Genomic DNA, 24,483 nt, shown 5'->3' on the forward strand with positions numbered 1-24,483 from the left:
TGGAATATCCGTTTCACGGATAACAATGAATATGTTCCAATTGTCGTAACTTCAATCCCGTCACACCCTTTTCCCCTGTATGTGACCTATCGAATTAGACTTATCACCGGATTTGTACTAACACGAGCAACATGACGGGTGCCACGTGTGAAGCAGTATCACCTGAGATCAACCCCCAGTTTTTGGTGGGGTTCGTGTTGCTCAGTCTTTCGTTTTCTATGTTGTGTTTTGTGGGGGGGTTAAAATAAATTTAAAATAAACAGGCTTGATCCTTTTTCTGTTGAAAAAATGCAGGATGTGCCATTCCATTCCCCCATTCCCCGATTCCCCCTTAAAAAATAATAAAAATTCAATATATATGAATTCAATAACAATATAAATGTATAAAAAGAATGAATTTCCTATTTCATTAGTGAATGAAATGTTATGAAAAAATGGATTTTGTCTTGTTATTAGATATATATATATAGGCATATATTTTGGATTTTAAAAAAAAATTTCATGCTTATAGGTTTTTATATGTCTCTAAAAGTGTTGATCAGGATTAGACACGTGTCACAATATGATCCAATCGCAGCTTACCGTCCAAAATTGGTGACATAAGTTGAATGATTTTCTTCAAGATTTGCTGCCTTTTTGAACATGTATTACACGGACACTTATTTATAGGATCAATCGTGCATTGGTGAGTTGATAGGGATTTTATCTTTTGATTAGATTTGATTTTTTTCCTGTCTTTTTTATTGAAATATAAACGTCGGTACCAGCATTTCTTTACTTTCAGCATTGTCCAGAATACTATTCATGTCCATATATTGAAAAAAAGTACATCTACGGACCGACCATTTAGCTTCAAAGGGGGAGTATTTTTTTTCTGAGTAAGAAAATTATTTTATTGATACAAATGATTGTTTTACATGTCAAAACATATAGTTACTTTATTGTGCTACAATTCATTGATTATTTTCACAGATTTTGTTGAATTTTCGACTTATTTATCATTTAATTATATAGTGTTTCTATTTGTCTAGGTTTTGTAAAATAAGTTTTGAGATTATTATTTGTACTGGGCTTTAACCATAGAGCCACTTGGTCTTTTCAGACCTGTCTGCTGCTATTTATAGAGAAGAAATGACAATATATGTTAGCTTTTTATGAAGAGCTTTCTGAAACCTGAACGTTGGCTAGCTAGCTATAAAACCAGGTTTAATCTACCATTTTCTACATTAGGAAATGCCTGTACCAAGCCAGGTATATGACAGTTGTTTTCCATTCGTTTGATGTGTTTGAGCTTCTGATTTTGCCATTTGATAAGGGACTTTCCGTTTTGAATTTTGTTTGGAGTTCGGTATTTTTGTTATTTTACTTTTTGACACCATAGAGAAGATGACACTGCATTTTAATGCATATAGGAGGGTGTGGATAGGGTTTCAGTGACAGAATAGAGAATAACGGAAAAAAAATTAAAGAATAGAGAATAATGGGATGCTAAAATATAAAGAATAACTGCAAAAATAAAAGAATTAGGTAAAAATATATTGATTACAGAAAAGAACAATGTCCAGAATACAGTTATCAAGTAATTACAGAATAGCCATTATTTTTAAAGATAAAGAATAATGAGCGAAAAAATTAAAGAATACAGAAATGAAGGACCCCATCCTTACCCTCATATAGACAAGATGTAGTTTTGGTAGTTTTAAGTTCTGCAAAGCCAAATATGAAGGATCAGAAACTCAGGTTCTGGGTTCGAACTGTTTATCATCGCGGCAGACAGGGGTAAAGAGTTGGAAAAATATGTCGAAAGTGACACAGAAAATACAAAACGTTGAAGAAACCTCCTGTTACAATGTATTGCTTTTGCATTTTTCAAAAGTTCTGATAGTTTTGGAAGAAGAAGTTACATTTATGTTTCATAGGTTTTAATTAATTTTTGGGTACGTTTTAATTGTATGTTCTTTTGAATTTTATATTGGTAATTAGTTGTATATTTGGTGATCCTCTGAGAAGACATTATAAACAGAGCAAGAATATCGAGTTCTCTACTGTGGAGGTTCCCGCAAAATTTATGATAGCATGAGAAAACCTAAATAACAGAAATTTTAACATGGACACTGGGTCTTCAGTTTCAAAAGTATACTTTTATGATAACGAGAGTCTATATACAGCATACTGTTTTATTCATCATGATTGCAATATCAACTAGTTTTTATATTGTTATTTATCTGGTCAAGAATTTTTTTTTCAATTGAGGTATAATCCACTATTTGACATATAGCGAGATAGACAAATTGAGGTATAATGCAGTTTTTATAACAACATTTTTGAAGAGATAATGGAGCAATTTTTTGCATATACAGTAGACTCCACCTAATCGGATATCGTCAATACGAATATATCGGCAATTGTAATATTATTTCAAAACACCAAACCCTTCCCCATATGTTTAATATTAATTTTATTGGGTGATCGAATATCGGATATAAGAATATATCAGTGTTCTCCCCAGGCCGTTTTAGCGCTGGGGTATTCAGCGCTATCGCATTTCAGCACTGTTCTATTGGACAGACCGCAGCGCTATCCAATCAAATATCAGTGCTATTGTTTTTCAATTTTCAATTTTCCGGTGTTCAGCTGTAAAATTTCGATCACGTGATCAACTGGTTGATTTGTCGGAGATCGATGAGATACCTTTCAAAGTCAAATATGGGAGGGATCAGTTCAATGAAAAAAATGGCGTCATAATAATAGGTCTTTTTGGCAGTCCGAGATCTCCCAAATTGGGGGATCTCGGACTGCCAAAAAGACCTATTTATTTCCCAGAGTTTTTCACCTTTAAGAATAAAAAGGTGCATAAACCTCATGAAATGGGTGGATAGTGCTCCATAAATCATTCCCAAAGTATTTAAAGAAAGGTTTACCCTTTGACAACGTGGTCTTCGTCTATTTTTTTCAATCATTTACGATTATTTCATTACTGTTTAGTGGTTACAACTAAACTGGTAAACTTCATGGCTTGAAGGAAGTATTCCTGTTGTCTAGGGATTCATTATAAGCCCATATTTTACGATAACTTGTCTATGCATTGTTTTTTTTCCAAAATCGAATCGAGGATAAAACAAAACAAAATCGCGTAAATAAATATAAATTATTGTGTTATGCCATCTAATTATCATTAAATGTCAATTAAATGTTATTTTGAAATCGATGATAACAGGTGATTGCTTGGATATGAATTGGCATTTAATGATAAATAGAAGCATCCATTTGGTCAAAGTGTAAACAGGAAATGGAAGTTGTAGAAGGGAGACAATTTAGGCGGGAAAAATTCTTAAACTAGTATTGTCAAATCTTGTCAATTAATTTTGGTGGCAATAATTCAAACATTTATAAAGTTATCAAACACAACCTTTAAATTTGGTATTTTTGTTTGAATTGGCAAATATAATTTTTTCATTCTAACTCACCTTAAATAATAAAAAAAAATCATTAAACAAAAATGAGGTTTCTATTAGATGCATCTTGGAAGTATGTAAGCCTTTACTTAAACATGTCTGCATTAACATTTAATTACTTATAGAAAGGGTAATCCACTTTTTCTTTTGATATGAAATAAGATACTGATTTTAGTTGTGAATTTTTAAATTGAAAGAAGTAAACATTAATAAAAGTTAATGAAAACAGTCAAATTTGGCCATTGGAAACTTAAACTAGTGTCAGTTAAATATGAAGCTGTAAATGAAATACATAACTAGTTAAGTTAAACAACTAAAAGTTAGAGAAAAAGTATACCTACTGTGCTATATTGCAAATAATCACTCTTATAAGAAAAGATTGAGAGGGATAGTAATGAAATCAAATTATTAAAATTATCTAGGCATTTTAATTAAAAGCTTAATATAATAAAAATGTAACTTATTTGGTAATAATGCATATATATATGTGTATTAAAATGCAGGTCTTTTTCTATTTTATACAATATAACCAACATGGCAGTTGTAAGTAAATGTAACATTACATCGCAAACGAGAAAGGTGAATCAATCTAATATCGTGCGGTTACCACAGCGCTATAAAAAAATCCTGGGGAGAACACTGATATATCATCAAGAATATTCAGGAAAATTTAGTCAATTGAGGTATAATCCACTAATTGATGGATATTCATGACTGGTTTCCTTAAGCAGTGTTAAGTCTGCATCAGTTCCAACTTTAAGATTTGTCAGTCAAAAAGGACAGGAAGAGACTATCGAACAAAAATTAGATTTAATAGATGAAAACTCAGAATTTATAAGTAGAAAAAGGAGGGTCATATTAGGTTTTGGGTTTCTCTAACAAAATGCAGCTTGAAGTGTCAGAATCAATTACATGTCATCACCAAGTGGTCATCAAAGCTTGTTATGGTAAATGCAAAGATGCTCCAATATCTCTTAAGAATTTGTTTTGATAAAAACTGCATTATACCTCAATTGGTGTATCTCATTATATGTCAAATGGTGGATTATACCTGAATTAAGGTATAATCCACCAATTAATGGTTATCCCTGACCTTTACAACCACAGGTATCAATTTATTATAGCCTTCCCATTGTTTGGAACAAGTACCTGTGTTACAACCTACAGGGAAACGGGAGTTTATAGATTTGGTTACCAGGTGTTTTCATTGCCACTGACTAAGTTCCTCACTATCCCAAAATAGAGGGGTGCTGCCCTTCAGTCTTTACACTTGAAAAATGTGCCATTTCCATTGCCCCTATAAAATTCCTCAATATATTTTGACCAACCATGTCAAATGGCTTCATACTTTTTCAATGATTTTTTGTTTATATGGGGACAATAACCCCAATTACAGTAGAAAAATCAATAATAAAAAAAAAAATCAATCTACTAATGAACTCAAAATCTTTAACTTTTTATTTTCTAACTTTTTTGTTTTCCCGCATTTGCCCAGAAATCTCTTTCTTTCTTCCGTCTCGTTTGTCACGAGACTTATATTTATCAGTCGAGTAAAATATAGGAAGGAGCACAATAACAATTTAATTTATTAAAATTATTCTTTGATATGAAAAAAAATGTTACGTGATGATAATGTTTCTTTGTTTACATTGAAAATGATGTCACAACTAAAATCCCTAACAACAGGACCAACATCGGAAACATTTGCGTATTTCTGTTTCTTTTTCAACAGACTCTGAAGTTTAAATATGCTAATTTATACGGACTTTGTCCCCTTTCACAAGTAACACCTGCCTCATATTACTAGACTTGTTAAGCTTGATTGGATGTTACAACTTTTTTTAATGTTTTGATAACAATAAATTGTATAAATAATTGGCCGATATCTATTAGCGCCAAAATGAATCCATTTGAGCCACAACTTATTTGCGCCAAAGCTACTTCTGCCAGAGCTCCAGATAAGCTGCGTATTTGCGTGATCACGCAATGCAAATGATTAAAAACCCAATGCAATTGCCCATTGCAGGGTTCAATAACCCAATTAATTCAAAGGAAAACCCAATTATATGTCAAAACCATGAGTTCTTAACGCTTTTATTCGCTATCGTTTGCATTATTTACCCTTATCTAATTACAATCGTCGCATAAATCTATTTTTATAATATTTATAATTGGAAATTTCCTTTCGTTCTAAGAATAGAGCCCTGCATCAAGTAGCTGAAATGGGTCCCTGTTGGAATTTTCCGTTGCTCAAAAGGTACACATGTTTATGAAAACATTTCGATCTTCTCGGCGTTTATCCAATTAGCGTTTGTCATGTTTTCATATTTTTTTCGAATTGCTCGGGACTTATCGTAACATACAATGAATTAAAACGAAAATAAATGTCCGGTAAAAATATTGAATAGAAGCATGTTTTCAGCTTCTTTTTGATAGCTGAGGACAAGTTATGATGATAACAAGACTCAGCTAGTGTTTTATGAAGTGTCGGTCGAAAGCACAGGCGTGTTTGCGTACCTTAACGAGAACATTGCTAGAACTATAAACACGGGGTTTCTTCAAGAACGAAATCAGTTGGAAAAAGTGAAAGGCCAAATTAATTATGACATGATATGTAGTTGGAAAGCATCGGAAACCAAAAGTTCTAATAAGGGACATCTTAACCCAGATTTATGTTAATTAAATTAAACAAAAACATTCAGCTATAATTTTAGTTTATATATTATTTTTTCATTTTTAGTTGATGAGTGAAAACACATATCCATTTTTTTACGTCAATGCAGCTTGACACTTTATTTTGGTCTAATTGTTCTGTATGCTTAAGATAGCTGTCTTATTGGCAAGTGTTATTTATTTATTTGATGTTGCAGAATTATTTGTAAATTGAAGTTGAATGTGGTGTCCGTAATTAAACCACCCTTTAAACCTGGTCAAGGTTTTGGGGTATATCTTAAATCTGGGAACTACTTATTATTTTCATTAAAAAGTAGATCTGGCAAATAGGTGAAAGGACTGGCAAAACTTTCTTACAGCACCTAAATTTCACATATATTACATAAAAATCTTAACACTAAGCCACACCTACCCCAAATAAACTGTAGGATATCATATGGGATCTAGAAAGGTAATTAGTTACTGTCCAACTAGTGATACCAGCTGCAGTTTATATAAGTTGCGAGAAAATACAAAACTGGCAGAACGTTTAAAACGGGACACAAATCAAACGTACAATTGCTCGTCAGTGAATAAACCAAACAAAACAGCTAGCACATTTACAAAGAAAGAAACATTTTAAAGATGGAAAAACATCTTGGGTTGATATAATGTGATTATAACATGTATAACATGCCTAAATATTCAATATTGTGTTGATGAAAAAACCCAATACATTAAGGAGCTTGGTGGTGAAAAACCCAATTTGATATTTTCTTGAGGGGTGAATCGGAATTGATAATGCAATTAAAAAACTCTATCACCCAATTACATAAAAAAATTATGGGTAAAAACCCCAATTTGTGAATTCTTATCTGGAGCTCTGCTTCTGCGCCACTTCATTTTGAAAACTATCATGACTATAGGTTCATTTGCGCCAATAAAACAATCATACGATTGTGCCAATTTCATCAATATACCTATTTTTACTTATATATATCTACTAAACTATTCTAGAAGGATAACAGATAACATATCAGTTGCTTTTCATTTTGCATACTGTTCTCAAAATCTGTCTTTCTAGTTTCTGAGTATTATTTTCATGTATATGGTCTAATTCCCCACTCCATAACTGTACAATATTCATCTGTAAATAGCCAAGCAAAACACGACTTGACTGTACATCTTCATTTTTCTTAATAAATGCCTGATGGAAATCGTGTTCTTCTACAACGATGATAGAGGTTTCCTCTATCAGACTGTTTTTTTCTCGAACAATATATCAGACATCTTTACATGTGAAAAACTATTCTATTACTGAACAATTTATTTATTGGTGAGTTTTCTTAATTTTGATAGGTTAGTTATTGTACATGTTACATGCTTAATATAGGTAAGGAAAATACAGGTGAATGTGGTGCAATTTGATTTCATTTTTTGGCACAGTTAATACCATCAGGAAAAAAAAGAGTGTGGCACAAATGATACCTTTTCAAAACTGTAATTGGAGCAAATTGATTCTGGCCAAATGAGATGATTGCATAATGCTAAAAGTCACTTTACTGACAATTTTAAAATATAAGCCAACTTATTTTACATTTAAACAGCTACATTTAATCATATAAATGGAAATGAGGATGGCTTTGATATTTTTGTGTGTAAAAATAATTTTGATTGATAAAACTAATGACTTATATTAGTGGAACATTATTTTCTATTCATAACCAAATTATTGAGTCCAGTTATAGTAAAACTGTTCTAGAGCTTTAAGATGCTGTGCAGGATGCAATTCATTTATTTATCTGCTACAAATTAGAGCATGAAATTGTTGTGTAGCAGAATAACTTAACTTGCATGTACAATAACTTAGCATGATAGACATCTTCAAATCTGAATCAATGAAAGTATCTGGGCAATAAATAATCAGGGAAAAAAGGCAAGCGAGTGAAAGGCAAATGAAACTTTATTTATATATGCTGCAAGAAGGAAGTTGAGTTTGGGTTAAAAAATTAAAGGGGCTATTAGAATTTTTCAATGTAAAAGAAAAAATTGTTTTGAAAAAAAAATTGCCATTCAGCTTGTTCAAGGAATAGATATTTTATGAAATGTAGGCATTCCATGAGGACATCCCTGTAGCTGGCAAAATTGTTTTAAAGATGTTAAGAATCATAATTCAATTGACAAACACAGATGTCTTAAAAATGACTTGATAGAGGACTTGCGTTTGAAAATGAGGCAAAAATATTTTTACATGTGCACGGGAATTTTATGATGCAATGCAAGAACTGGTCTTAAAATTTGTGTCTTTCTTTATTGTAAATATTCATATAAGAAGATATAAAAAGTTCTTTTTTCTTTTGCAGGGGTGTTTTGCATACAAGGGAAAAAAGAAACGAGTCAACCCAGGTGAGGTTACAAATTGTAGAAGATTTTGAAAATTTATAACATCTTTTTATGAAAAAAATAAAGAGATACCACCATGACCCAGGAGTTTTGAGATTTATAACCTGACAATACCACAACCAAAGGATGCAAATAAAAAAATAAGCCACAAAACACAACATAAAAAGTAAAGATTCAACAAAACAAACCCTACACAACTAAAGGTTTTATAACACAAACCCTACACAACGAAAAGTTATACAACACAAACCCTACATAACTAAAGGTGATACAACACAAACCCTACATAACTAAAGGTGATACAACACAAACCCTACACAACGAAAGGTTATACAACACAAACCCCACATAACTAAAAGTGATACAACACAAACCCTACATAACTAAAGGTGATACAACATAAACCCTACACAACTAAAGGTTATACAACACAAACCCTACACAACTAAAGGTTATACAACACAAACCCTACATAACTAAAGGTGATACAACACAAACCCTACATAACTAAAGGTGATACAACACAAACCGTACATAACTAAAGGTTATAAAACACAAACCCTACAAAACTAAAGGTGATACAACACAAACCCTACATAACTAAAGGTGATACAACACAAACCCTACAATACAACACAAACCCTACATAACTAAAGGTTATACAACACAAACCCTACAAAACTAAAGGTGATACAACACAAACCCTACATAACTAAAGGTGATACAACACAAACCCTACAATACAACACAAACCCTACATAACTAAAGGTGATACAACACAAACCCTACATAACTAAAGGTGATACAACACAAACCCTACATAACTAAAGGTTATACAACACATCTGTGGGAAAGAACTTGGGATAGTTGAAAGGTGAAAAGTATGAACAAGTCTACAAGCTGTGCACCAGAGAGAAAATGTGACAATAAGTCATGTTGACTTTGTATTAGTTCAGATTGGGTTGCATTTCTTTCGCAAAGTAATAAAGGATACTTAAAAACATTATATTTGAATTTTTCAGCTGATTACTTTAAAGCTTGTGAACATCCAGTCTCTGGAGTTTCCCGACAGTCAACATGTGATCAGACATGGGAAGAAATTGATCAAGAAATACAAGTAAAGTTATTATACCCCAAATCTAAATTGTTTGTAATTTCCATATGTATGGCACATGTTTATTATAACTTTCCTACTTTAAGTTTATGATGTAGAAAATTAAGTAGTTTGGTGAAAATTATTAGTTTCCAAACATTTAATAGATCTTTTGCTCTAATCAAGTTTTGATTTTCTTCATTATTATTAATTTTTAGAAAGTTCATTTATTGTAACTTTTATACATATTTTTTTGTAATTCTGATTTATTTGAACACTACATGAATAGCGAATAAAACAGGATAATTAAGTCTCCCAAACGAAGTTTGGGAAGACTTATTGTTTTTGCTCAGTTCTTATTATTAAGTCTCCCAAACGAAGTTTGGGAAGACTTATTGTTTTTGCTCAGTTCTTATTATTATTATTCTTCTTCTTCTTCTTCTTCTTCTTCTTCCGCCGCTTTTAAATTTGAACTTGTCCGCACCCGTTCTCCAAAACTGCTTGTCAGATTAACTTAGGGTTTCACAATATGTTAGACTAACATGTCTAGTGGTGCAATCAGGGTTTTGTTTGTGCAATGGGGTTTATAAAGGGGTACTTTGAGGGGCAAAAAGAAAAGAGGGTTTTACTATAGAACCCTATGGGATTTTATTTTTTTAAATGTTCAAATGATTATAAATTGAAAACCGTTTGTGATAGACACAATCTTTTTAATTGAAAATGTTCTAAATGATAAAGCCCATTAAATGAAATACAGGGTTAGTCCCCAGGGATCACCCCCACCCCCTGCCATTTAAGAAAGTTCTAATACCTTGTAAGTGGTCAAGATTCCCACCCCTAAACCATATATATTCTGGTTTGTCATGCTAAGATGGTTTGAATGATATACAGGGTTAGTCCCCAGGGGTCATCCCGACCCCCTGCCATTTGAGAAAGTTCTAATATCTTGTAAATGGTCGAGATCCCCACCCCTAAACCATATATATTCTGGTTTGTCATGATAAAGCACATCAAATGCAATACAGGGTTAGTCCCCAGGGGTCACCCCAACCCCCTGCCATTTAAGAAAGTTCTAATATCTGGTAAGTGGTCAAGATCCCCACCCCTAAACCATATATAATCTGGTTTGTCATGCTAAGATGGTTTGAATGATATACAGGGTTAGTCCCCAGGGGTCATCCTGACCCCCTGCCATTTGAGAAAGTTCTAATATCTTGTAAATGGTCGAGATCCCCACCCGTAAACCATATATATTCTGGTTTGTCATGATAAAGCACATCAAATGAAAAACAGGGTTAGTCCCCAGGGGTCACCCCCACCCCCTGCCATTTAAGAAAGTTCTAATATCTTCTAAGTGGTCAAGATCCCCACCCCTAAACCATATATATTCTGGTTTGTCATGCGAAGATGGTTTGAATGATATACAGGGTTAGTCCCAAGGGGTCATCCCGACCCCCTGCTATTTGAGAAAGTTCTAATATCTTGTAAATGGTTGAGACCCCCACCCCTAAACCATATATATTCCTATTTGTCATGTCTCGAACATTTGAAAGACATATACGGTCAGTCCCCAGGGGTTCCCCCCACCCCCAATGTTCTAATATCTTGTAAATGGTTGAGATCCCCACCCCTAAACCATATATATTCCTGTTCGTCATGTAGTGAACATTTGAATGACGTATAGGGCCAGTCCCCAGGGGTTCCTCCCCACCCCCAATGTTCTAGTATCTTGTAAATGGTCGAGATCCCCACCCCTAAACCATATATATTCTGGTTTGTCATGCCAAGATGATTTGAATGATATACAAGGTTAGTCCCCTGGCATCACTAATGCATATAACTTTACTGGACCAAACCAATTTTCACTGGATGTTGCCCAATGTCAGGCGACCCTGGGAATTACGAATTATGGGAGCTTCGTTTGGGAGACTTCGTAACAGCATCCTGTTACAATCATTTCTTGTTATTATTATTCTTCTTCCGCCGCTTTTAAATTTGAACTTGTCCGCACCTGTTCTCCAAAACCGCTTGTCAGATTAACTTAGGGTTTCACAATATGTTAGACTAACATGTCTAGTGGTGCAATCAGGGTTTTGTTTGTGCAATGGGGTTTATAAAGGGGTACTTTGAGGGGCAAAAAGAAAAGAGGGTTTTACTATAGAACCCTATGGGATTTTATTTTTTTAAATTTTCAAATGATTATAAGTTGAAAACCGTTTGTGATAGACACAATCTTTTTAATTGAAAATGTTCTAAATGATAAAGCCCATTAAATGAAATACAGGGTTAGTCCCCAGGGATCACCCCCACCCCCTGCCATTTAAGAAAGTTCTAATATCTTCTAAGTGGTCAAGATCCCCACCCCTAAACCATATCTATTCTGGTTTGTCATGCTAGGATGGTTTGAATGATATACAGGGTGAGTCCCCAGGGGTCATCCCGACCCCCTGCCATTTGAGAAAGTTCTAATATCTTGTAAATGGTCGAGATCCCCACCCCTAAACCATATATATTCTGGTTTGTCATGATAAAGCACATCAAATGTTATACAGGGTTAGTCCCCAGGGGTCACCCCCACCCCCTGCCATTTAAGAAAGTTCTAATATCTTGTAAGTGGTCAAGATCCCCACCCCTAAACCATATATATTCTGGTTTGTCATACTAAGATGGTTTGAATGATATACAGGGTTAGTCCCCAGGGGTCATCCCGACCCCCTGCCATTTGAGAAAGTTCTAATATCTTGTAAATGGTTGAGATCCCCACCCCTAAACCATATATATTCCTGTTCTTCATGTAATGAACATTTGAATGACGTATAGGGCCAGTCCCCAGGGGTTCCTCCCCACCCCCAATGTTCTAGTATCTTGTAAATGGTCGAGATCCCCACCCCTAAACCATATATATTCTGGTTTGTCATGCCAAGATGATTTGAATGATATACAAGGTTAGTCCCCAGGCATCACTAATGCATATAACTTTACTGGACCAAACCAATTTTCACTGGACGTTGCCCAATGTCAGGCGACCCTGGGAATTACGAATTATGGGAGCTTCGTTTGGGAGACTTCGTAACAGCATCCTGTTACAATCATTTCTTGTTTCCAATATTTCCATGATAAATATTTCAAATGAAACATTAAATGTGAATTGAATGTTTCTATATACATTTCATCCAAGAAATTTCTTTTGTTAATCTATCATACTAGAAAATGTATTTCTTGGTTTCTAGAGAGCTACAGCTAATATGGATAGAAATAGATTCTTACATTGGTACCAGTGGAATATCAGATTTATCCAATTGAAATAGTTAAATTATCGAATTTTAAAGCCCTGCCTCGGCAAGGACTTCAGAATTGATAATTTAATTATCAAGATTGGATAAATCTGATAATCCACAAGTAACTAGATATGTAAGAATTTATTTCCCTAATGATTATAGAATAAATTTTCATCTTTGATGAACGAATATCCCCTTCGAGTGCCTTCCACATTCCATGAAGTCGTCAATTTCTCTATTTTTATACAATGGGTCCAGAAAAGGTTAAATTGCCAAAGAATTAGAGAAAAAAATATATCAGTCTGTTGGCTTGCCATATAAACATTTCTTAGCCTGATGTACCAGTCTGTTTGCCTTGTAAAAAGTACTCTAATATCCAGTCAAGCTTTAATAATGTAATTCAAAACAAATCTGTACACTTGATTTGACTATATTTGATATTTTTCATAATTTGATACATATATTTCAGATACTGAGATCTGACTTGAATTCTAAGATATTTGATGATTTACTGGCATTTACCAGCTCCTGCCATGAAAAGTTTAGTCTAGACCATGATCAGGATCACAAAGACTCTTTTGTTACAGAAATACCCACAGCTGCCCTTGTAACTGGTGAGCATGAAATAATAATCAGACTGTTTATGTATTGTAGATGTAGCATATGATCATTGTATATAGATATAGGAAGATGTGGTGTGAGTGCCAATGAGACAACTCTCCATCCAAGTAACAATTTATAAAAGTAAACCATTATAGGTCAAGGTATGGCCTTCAACACGGAGCCTTGCTATGTATGTAAATATGATTGAGTTCCCAAAAAACGTACAATCATACCTGTCAACCTATGAAAATGATCATGACCTGCATTGAAGAAGAAAATCTCAGGTCATAACGCGTACGGACTTTTTCGGCTGAATTTAAGTATTTAGGGGACATTTCTCACATGGTTAAGTACTAACTGAAAATAATTTAAAACTTTAATTTTATTTTTTCATTGCATAATAAGCCTTTTGAAATATTTGTCTTTTCAAGCTAAGCCATACCCCCACTTTTTGTTTTATTCATAGTTTTATATCAATCCTCAAGCTACTTGTTTCACAGTATGGATCATAATGTGCAGCCTGTCCAAATGTGTTGATATTGAAATATAATTAAAAAAAATTAAGCATTTAAAGGAAGTAAAGATAGAAAAAATAATTTGTAAAATAATTTTTTAATTGTTCTAAGGTAGAAAAATAAAAGAATGTAATATTCTGATATGTATTTACATTCAATTTGTTTTAGATTTAAACTTTTAACAAAAAAAACCCATAAAATTAAGGAGTATATTGTGAAAGGTGACACAAAAGGGGAAGTAACTCAAATTTATTGTCAAAAAACTTTGAAATGGACAAATTATTTATGACCTTAAGCTAAGGTAATTCTCGGTAATTAATAGTGTGTTTGACACCAAAGCTGCCAAGTGAAGCCATGCACTTCATGGGTCACTTAATCTGACAGTTAACACAGCTAGTTGAACTTCCTGTCCAGGAAAAATTACGAATTTGCCGGTATTTCAAAGGAAATCACTTATGAATCAGTCTAAAGGCTCAAGAATCTGGGTGAAAACGGGTCATTTTCTGAATTCCCAGGTTATTTAACGACCTAACGGGTATTTACAAAATCCCGGGTATGGGGTGAAATTTTCGGGTGTCATCGGAAGGATATGGGTCAGTTAACAGGTATGTACAATGTTTCTTCATATTTAGTACTGCTATTCCTTAATTAGCAGGAGGTTGTTAGCATATTGCGGTTAAAGCATCATTCTCCAGATTGTAAGCATATTGGAGAATATATGAATGTAAAGTATGAAAAGACATGCAGATATACTGCTGAAATTTTAGAAAATTTTCTAATTTATTTGCTTTGCAAAATTTCAACATACTTAATAAATGGTACATGACCAAGCTATTTTTCTCTGCCACATTCATCATGTTATATTATATGCCTATTCCATAAAGGGACCTCCGTGATAATTATTTATTCTTAAAACAATTGACAGGAGTGAACACACCTGACCATGGTGTTATGTTCTCCACATTGGTAGAACTGTTACATGAGAGAGTATCTCCATTGGTGGCCATACTCAGGTCTAAGGATTGTAACAGAGTGAAGAATGTTCTCACTAAGACACTGGGACAACTTCTACAGAATCCAGATATGGTAATTGTTATGTATAAACCAGTTAGATACAGAGTGAGGCTATAAATTTTTATGAGATGTCAGTAAAACTGTGAAATAGCATCATTAAGTAAAATTCTAGAGGCCAACAAAATGCAACATTTCACTTCACTTCTTTTGAAATTAGTTGTATTTTTAAAATTCTGGAGTTGTGGTATGATTTGCAATGAGACAACTATCCTCCAGAGTCCAAAGACAAAGTTGTAAATAATTATGTATTGTTTTTTTCTGTGTAAATGTATGTTTACTTGGAGGAATGAGGTAAAAATAATTTTAATTCAAATTTCAAATTGTGATTATGTTTCAGTTTACCGATGAAGAAGAGGACTTGATAACCAACACTAAAAATTTACCATGTACTTTGTCTACATTATCTGCTTGGTATAATACTAAATATAAGGTAAAGATTTACCATGTACTCTGTCTACATTATCTGCCTGGTATAATACTAAATATAAGGTAAAGATTTACTATGTACTCTTGTCTACATTATCTGCCTGGTATAATACTAAATATAAGGTAAAGATTTACCATGTACTCTGTCTACATTATCTGCCTGGTATAATACTAAATATAAGGTAAAGATTTACCATGTACTCTTGTCTACATTATCTGCCTGGTATAATACTAAATATAAGGTAAAGATTTACCATGTACTCTGTCTACATTATCTGCCTGGTATAATACTAAATATAAGGTAAAGATTTACCATGTACTCTGTCTACATTATCTGCCTGGTATAATACTAAATATAAGGTAAAAATTTACCATGTACTCTGTCTACATTATCTGCCTGGTATAATACTAAATATAAGGTAAAGATTTACCATGTACTCTGTCTACATTATCTGCCTGGTATAATACTAAATATAAGGTAAAGATTTACTATGTACTCTGTCTACATTATCTGCCTGGTATAATACTAAATATAAGGTAAAGATTTACCATGTACTCTGTCTACATTATCTGCCTGGTATAATGCTAAATATAAGGTAAAGATTTACTATGTACTCTGTCTACATTATCTGCCTGGTATAATGCTAAATATAAGGTAAAGATTTACCATGTACTCTGTCTACATTATCTGCTTGGTATAATGCTAAATATAAGGTAAATGTTTACTATGTACTCTGTCTACATTATCTGCCTGGTATAATACTAAACATAAGGTAAAGATTTACCATGTACTCTGTCTACATCATCTGCTTGGTATAATGCTAAATATAAGGTAAAGATTTACCATGTACTCTGTCTACTTTGTCTGCTTGGTATAATACTAAATATAAGGTAAAGATTTACCATGTACGTTGTCTACATTATTTGCCTGGTATAATACTAAATATAAGGTAAAAATTTACCATGTACTCTTGTCTACATTATCTGCCTGGTATAATACTAAATATAAGGTAAAGATTTACCATGTACTCTTGTCTACATTATCTGCCTGGTATAATACTAAATATAAGGTAAAGATTTACCATGTACTCTTGTCTACATTATCTGCCTGGTATAATACTAAATATAAGGTAAAGATTTACCATGTACTCTTGTCTACATTATCTGCCTGATATAATACTAAATATAAGGTAAAGATTTACCATGTACTCTGTCTACATTATCTGCCTGGTATAATACTAAATATAAGGTAAAGATTTACCATGTACTCTTGTCTACATTATCTGCCTGGTATAATACTAAATATAAGGTAAAGATTTACCATGTACTCTTGTCTACATTATCTGCCTGGTATAATACTAAATATAAGGTAAAGATTTACCATGTACTCTGTCTACATTATCTGCCTGGTATAATACTAAATATAAGGTAAAGATTTACCATGTACTCTTGTCTACATTATCTGCTTGGTATAATACTAAATATAAGGTAAAGATGTACCATGTACTCTTGTCTACATTATCTGCCTGGTATAATACTAAATATAAGGTAAAGATTTACCATGTACTCTGTCTACATTATCTGCCTGGTATAATACTAAATATAAGGTAAAGATTTACCATGTACTCTGTCTACATTATCTGCTTGGTATAATGCTAAATATAAGGTAAAGATTTACCATGTACTCTGTCTACTTTGTCTGCTTGGTATAATACTAAATATAAGGTAAAGATTTACCATGTACGTTGTCTACATTATTTGCCTGGTATAATACTAAATATAAGGTAAAGATTTACCATGTACTCTTGTCTACATTATCTGCCTGGTATAATACTAAATATAAGGTAAAGATTTACCATGTACTCTGTCTACATTATCTGCCTGGTATAATACTAAATATAAGGTAAAGATTTACCATGTACTCTTGTCTACATTATCTGCTTGGTATAATACTAAATATAAGGTAAAGATGTACCATGTACTCTTGTCTACATTATCTGCCTGGTATAATACTAAATATAAGGTAAAGATTTACCATGTACTCTGTCTACATTATCTGCCTGGTATAATACTAAATATAAGGTAAAGATTTACCATGTACTCTTGTCTACATTATCTGCCTGGTATAATACTAAATATAAGGTAAATATTTACCATGTACTCCTGTCTACATTATCTGCCTGGTATAATACTAAATATAAGGTAAAGATTTACCATGTACTCTTGTCTACATTATCTGCCTGGTATAATACTAAATATAAGGTAAAGATTTACCATGTACTCGTGTCTACATTATCTGCTTGGTATAATACTAAATATAAGGTAAAGATTTACCATGTACTCTTGTCTACATTATCTGCCTGGTATAATACTAAATATAAGGTAAAGATTTACCATGTACTCGTGTCTACATTATCTGCTTGGTATAATACTAAATATAAGGTAAAGATTTACCATGTACTCTTGTCTACATTATCTGCCTGGTATAATACTAAATATAAGGTAAAGATTTACCATGTACTCTTGTCTACATTATCTGCCTGGTATAATACTAAATATAAGGTAAAGATTTACCATGTACTCTGTCTACATTATCTGCCTGGTATAATACTAAATATAAGGGAAAGATTTACCATGTACTCTGTGTACATTATCTGCCTGGTATAATACTAAATATAAGGTAAAGATTTACCATGTACTCTGTTTACATTATCTGCCTGGTATAATACTAAATATAAGGTAAAGATTTACCATGTACTCTTGTCTACATTATCTGCCTGGTATAATACTAAATATAAGGTAAAGATTTACCATGTACTCTGTCTACATTATCTGCCTGGTATAATACTAAATATAAGGTAAAGATTTACCATGTACTCTGTCTACATTATCTGCCTGGTATAATACTAAATATAAGGTAGAGATTTACCATGTACTTTGTCTACATTATCTGCCTGGTATAATACTAAATATAAGGTAAAGATTTACCATGTACTCTTGTCTACATTATCTGCCTGGTATAATACTAAATATAAGGTAAAGATTTACCATGTACTCTGTTTACATTATCTGCCTGGTATAATACTAAATATAAGGTGAAGATGTATCAACTTAACTATTCTTGTTCTAAATTGGACTTCTTTCTTAATTCCAAATTGTTATTTCACAACTGCACACCTTTATATGAGCAAAACAATATAAGAATAAAGTAAACTAACAGTTACATGAAAGTGGAACAAGGGTTTAGTCTCCAGCATTAAGGTCCAAGGACACAATATTCCTTCTGTGTGGATACTGGGTTTCTGTCTGGTGATGAATTGTCTACTGGTTAAATCAGTTAGGATCAGAGTAATCTTATCTTTAAATTTTGCATTCTTAGCTTAAAATATTTATTGTATACCTAAATGAGATGATGTGGTATGATTGCCAATGAGACAACTCTCCACCAGAGACCAAATAGAAGTTAACAACTATTATAACAATGAGCAACACCCATACCACATTGTCAGCCATAAAAGGCCCAGAAATGACAAATGAAAAACAATTCAATCTAGAAAACTAACGGCCTGATTTATGTACAAAACAATGAAAGAAAAACAAATATGATATACAGCAACAAATAACAACCACTGAATTACAGGTTCCTTACTTTGGACAGGCACATACAGAATGTGGCGGGGTTAAACATGTTTGAGGGTGCCCAACCCTCCCCTAACCTGGGACAGGGTGTAACAGCACAACATATGAACAAACTATAAAAATCAGTTGAAAAGGGCTTAACTCAGAATGTATATATTCTGTTAATGCTAATGTTTAAAAAAAAATAAGCTCTTTTAGACATTTTATTTGTATTTCTAAATATCATGCCAAATTGAAAGAAAACTTTATTTTTTATTCACTCTGAAAATAAGTACGAACAAGAGATATAAGCAATAATTGATGAGACATTAGCATAAAATTATTTCAGTGTAACAAGTAGTAGTTACTTCATATGTAAATCATATGTTTTGCGGGTAGACTACTTCATTGGACCTCTTTGGTAGTTATGAATTGAATGATTTAAAACATTCATTGCTGTAAATAATAACAAATATTATGGTTTACTTTCAGCTACCCCACAGTCCAACAAAGAAGAGAAAGTCAGTCACTATAAGTGAGCACCAGAGATATCCTCCTATAGTTATTGTATTTGAAGATTTGGAGAGTTGGGTCCCACAGATATTACAAGATTTCATCACAATTTGTAGGTCTGTACTTAATCTCGAGTTTGTTTGGGATTATTAAGTATTAAATGTGTTTCATATTCATTACATGTAACTAGCATACAGACAACCCCTATTGCACTTTAGGTTGTTAAACCATTCTGTTTTACGTTGAAATAAAATATAAAGTTTCTTGCTTTATATTTGGTTTGAAATGATTAGGTCTAGTATAATTTTTTGCACTTAAGGACCAAAAAAAAGGGGGGTATAATTTGTAATTCAGATTAAGAATGTTGATAAAATATTGATGAATGAAATACCAGAGAGATTATAGAGAAGATGAACCATTTCAATACTGTAAACTGGGAAATTTTCGGGCCGTCTTTATTTCGCGTTTTATGAACACAATCTAAATTCGTGCTATTTTGAATTCGCGATTTCCCTGTGGCCTATAAAAATATTTGCATAAAGGATATAGAAACTGATCAGCTTTATATGTATAGTAAATCAAGTGATAAAATCAATCAGAAATATTTTGTTTTCGGTTCATTAATGTTGAAGGAGAATAAAAGTTGTGTCATGTTTGCTTGTAAAAACACAAACACAATAACAGTAAAGAAGACCTAATTAAGAGTGAATTAAAATAAAATGTTGTCAGGATAATTGCTAATTAAACGATCTTTTGATATGATTAATCTGTGTAGCAGATCCCACGAGGTGATACTTTTAAAACTGATTGACAGGTGTCATTTACATATTTGTAACGAGTGTTGTTTACATAACAATATCCATAATGTCCGCTTGCTTGAGATGTCTTCCATGTTGATGAGATTAACTAGAGTTAAAGTCATGATTTCTAGTATTGCTTTTCATTTAGAAATATAATTATGATTTGAGGTATCCATCTGTCCTCTGTAAAATCCGTGTTATACAGTGGTCCTCTACATATCCTATTCTTTTACGTACATGTTGGTCTTCATCTTATGAATAGAGTTTCCTTCAAATTTTCACGGTCGTTTTATTTTTCGCGTTTCAATTCTTACAGCCAAAATAAAACTGCCGCGAAAGTTTCACTGTTTAAAGTAACATCTTTTCATTTGTGTTTGGTCTTGTTTGATTTCAGTAACTACATAAATATGTTACCAATCATTTTTGTATTCATAATTGTATGATTCCAGTAACTATATACACCACTTGCTAATCATGTTTGTGTTTGGTTTTGTTATATTTCAGTAACTACATACATCACTTGCCAATAGTATTTGTATTTGGTATTGCCACATCAGTTGCTGCGGTCCACAGATTGCTCCCTAATACTGTGTCATCACTGTTATGTATGGAAAAGTTCCAAGCACCTCCCTCTACTGAATATTTAACTCTTGTCATAAACCAGGTAACATATAGAAAAGTTTCAAGCACCTCCCTCCACTGAATATTTAACTCTTGTCATAAACCAGGTAAAATATAGAAAAATTCCAAGCACCTCCCTCCTCCGAATATTTAACTCTTGTCATAAACCAGGTAAAATATAGAAAAGTTCCAAGCACCTCACTCCACTGAATATTCAACTCTTGTCATAAACCAGGTAAAATATAGAAAAATTCCAAGCACCTCCCTCCACTGAATATTTAACTCTTGTCATAAACCAGGTAAAATATAGAAAAATTCCAAGCACCTCCCTCCACTGAATATTTAACTCTTGTCATAAACCAGGTAAAATATAGAAAAGTTCCAAGCACCTCCCTCCACTGAATATTTAACTATTGTCATAAACCAGGTAAAATATTAAAAAATTCCAATCAGCGCTTCATACTAAAAATGTGTGCACGATCAAGGCTTTTACAACCATATTATATAATAAAAAAAAGTATTCAATTCTTATAATTACATTTATATGCTACATCTAGGAAATTACGAGTTATATCAAGATTTTCGTTTGTTTTCCTATGCATTGTAGTTACGTTGTCATTGGAAACAGGTGTAGTCATGTCTGTTGAATTTTATTGAAAAATACAATTGGATATAATTGGAATACCTCGTGACTGCTTTCAGTCTATCAAAGTATGGATTCTTATGAAACATACATGTAATGTAATTATTGTGAAATAAGCTTTCGAAACTACAATCATATATGATCAAGTACATGAACTTTTATATTTGACTTAGCATTGTAATACTAGGTATTAACCCAGGATTTAACTTCTGGAAAATACTTACTAAAAAAAATATTGCGGCGGCGTTAACTAACTACTTAAAAGCTGTATATTTTAGAAGCTGGAAGACCTGAATGCTTCATACTTTTTATATAGATGCCTAACCATCTTTATGTTATGAAGTTTCCGTCTGTCCTATGTCCATTGTTCTTGACCTCGTTTTCATGGTTCAATGACTACTTGAAAAAAAAGTAAGATTTTTTTGTAATGTTAATTTCTTTTTTATTATGAGTAATAGGATAACTATATTTAGTATGTGTGTACCTTGCAAGGTCCTCATGGCTGTCAGACAGTTTTCATCTGACCTCGACCTCATTTCATGGATCAGTAAACAAGGTTAAGTTTTCGTGGTCAAGTCCATATATCAGATACTATAAGCAATAGGTCTACTATATTTGGTGTATGGAATGATTGTTAGGTGTACATGTCCAACTAGCAGGTGTCATCTGACCTTGACCTCATTTTCATGGTTCAGTCGTTAAAGTTAAGTTTTTGTGTTTTGATCTTTTTTTCTAATACTATATGCAATAGGTCAACTATATTAGGTGTATGGAAATGTTTTACTATGTAGATTTTATTTGACCTTGACCTCATTTTTACGGTTCATTGCTCAGTGTTAAGTTTTGTGTTCTGGTTTATTTTTCTCAAACTATAAGCAATAGGTCAACTATATTTTGCGTATGGAATGATTGTTAGGTGTATATGTCTGTCTGGCAGGTATCATCTGACCTTGACCTCATTTTTATGGTTCATTGGTCAATGTTAAGTTTTCATGGTTAAGTTTATTTCTTATATACTATAAGCAATAGATCAACTATATGTAATGCATAAAATTGAGAATGGAAATGGGGAATATGTTAAAGAGACAACAACCCGACCAAAGAGCAGACAACAGTCGAAGGCTACCAATGGGTCTTCAATGCAGCGAGAAAATCCCGCACCCGGAGGTGGTCCTCAGCTGGCCCCTAAATAAAATTGTGTGCTAGTTCAGTGAAAATGGACGTCACACTAAACTCCAAATAGATTGATTTTAAGGTGTACATGTCTGTCTGGCATGGTTCATTTGACCTTGACCTCATTTCTTGGTTCATTTGTCAATGTTAAGTTTTCTTGGTTAAGTTTGTTTCTTAGAAACTATAAGCAATAGGTCAACTATATTTGGTGTACAGGCTGATTGTAAGGTGTACATGTATTTCCGGTTTGGTTTATCTGACCTTGACCTCATTTTCTTGGATCATGTTAAGTTTATGTGATACTTGTAGTAAAGCTTTATATTTAGGACTATCAACATAAAATCAATGGTCAGTAAAACAGGCGAGACATTTCAGCATGTGCACTTTTGTTTATATAATCTCTGGTATTAAATGTTTTGCAATTTATGTTTTAAAGAGGAAAGTTTATGAATACTTTTACTATGGTTTAATGTCTTAATTTCTTTCTCCTTCTATTTACAGATAATAATGACATCCAAGTTTCCATTTAAGCTTGGATCAAAGGTGTTCCAGTTGTTATTAGATATATTTCTGTACCATGATTTCTCTGTTCTAAACTTCATCAAAGGATTACAGGTAAAGTCCAAGATATTCCAATTGTACTTGTACAGATAGATTATATCTATTTTTGTATCATGTCCTTTCAGTTCTAAACTTCATGAAAGGTATTCCAATAGGATATCTTTATTTCTCTAATTCCTAGCCAATTTATCATTTTATCATTTTCCTGACGTGTTGATTATTTCAATTTCTCTAATTCTTACAAGATTTATTCTTTTCCTGACCTGCTGATTATTTTTATTTAATGTGTGGTTTGATCTCAGTTCTTCATTGGTCAAAATTAGATTATGAAGTCAAATTTTCTTGCTTTCCTCTGAATTTAAGACCATGCCTGATGACATCACATAGAAAGAACACTTCTTTTTGCAGATCATTCGAAAAGAAAGATTGAGTTAGTCTGCAAATAATTAGAGAAACAGATTCCACCATCAAATCTTGTGCAATACGATATGACTTGATGCAGTGGTAGAATCTATATATATATATATATGTTTTGTTAAAATATACTTTTTCACTTTTTTGGTCTTTTGGAAAATGTTGTTTGTGCTGTATTTAGACCCCTCTACCAAGAAATTTGTTTTGCATGCACACGTATAGAAATTGCGGTTTTTATCCAACGCAATCATAGGTTTGAACGTTGTTTTCAATTTAGACTTGTATATATTTATATACTAGTCTGTCACATTTTGATAAGAGCAACAGCTTTACCCTAAAAGATGTTTTGCTATAAAAAGTATTTTACAAAGATGTTAGTGTAAAGTATCTATGGGTAAAGCTGTTGCTAATATACATTTCGATAGACCAAAAACTATACATAGAATGACCATATAAGGGCAAATACATCCATTTCAACCTGCTTATATCATCATAGTGACAAGATTTTATAAACCTGTTAATTTAACAATAAAATTAGCTAAATGTTGAAAGGCTTGGATAAGTTTAGTATTTTTGTGATTTCAGGGGCCTAATAATTGTCCCTACTTGTTCTTGAATAGTCCTGCTTTTAAAATATTTTC

The 24,483-nt window shown here is 32.7% G+C and overlaps 1 protein-coding gene across 1 annotated transcript in view; it reads left to right on the forward strand.

Annotated features, from left to right (window-relative positions):
- The window catches only part of LOC127725946 (uncharacterized), an 84,206-nt gene that overhangs the window by 41,396 nt on the left and 18,327 nt on the right, over positions 1-24,483 (forward strand). The window contains exons 10-18 of the mRNA XM_052233250.1: positions 2,082-2,134; positions 8,471-8,513; positions 9,533-9,627; positions 13,351-13,495; positions 14,925-15,085; positions 15,411-15,503; positions 19,610-19,746; positions 20,935-21,094; positions 23,369-23,482. Coding sequence (XP_052089210.1) covers positions 2,082-2,134; positions 8,471-8,513; positions 9,533-9,627; positions 13,351-13,495; positions 14,925-15,085; positions 15,411-15,503; positions 19,610-19,746; positions 20,935-21,094; positions 23,369-23,482 — 1,001 coding nt within the window. The remainder of the gene's footprint in view (positions 1-2,081; positions 2,135-8,470; positions 8,514-9,532; positions 9,628-13,350; positions 13,496-14,924; positions 15,086-15,410; positions 15,504-19,609; positions 19,747-20,934; positions 21,095-23,368; positions 23,483-24,483) is intronic.

This window comes from Mytilus californianus, unplaced genomic scaffold, assembly GCF_021869535.1.
Source record: "Mytilus californianus isolate M0D057914Y unplaced genomic scaffold, xbMytCali1.0.p SCAF_15, whole genome shotgun sequence".
Taxonomy (NCBI): Eukaryota; Metazoa; Mollusca; class Bivalvia; order Mytilida; family Mytilidae; genus Mytilus; species Mytilus californianus.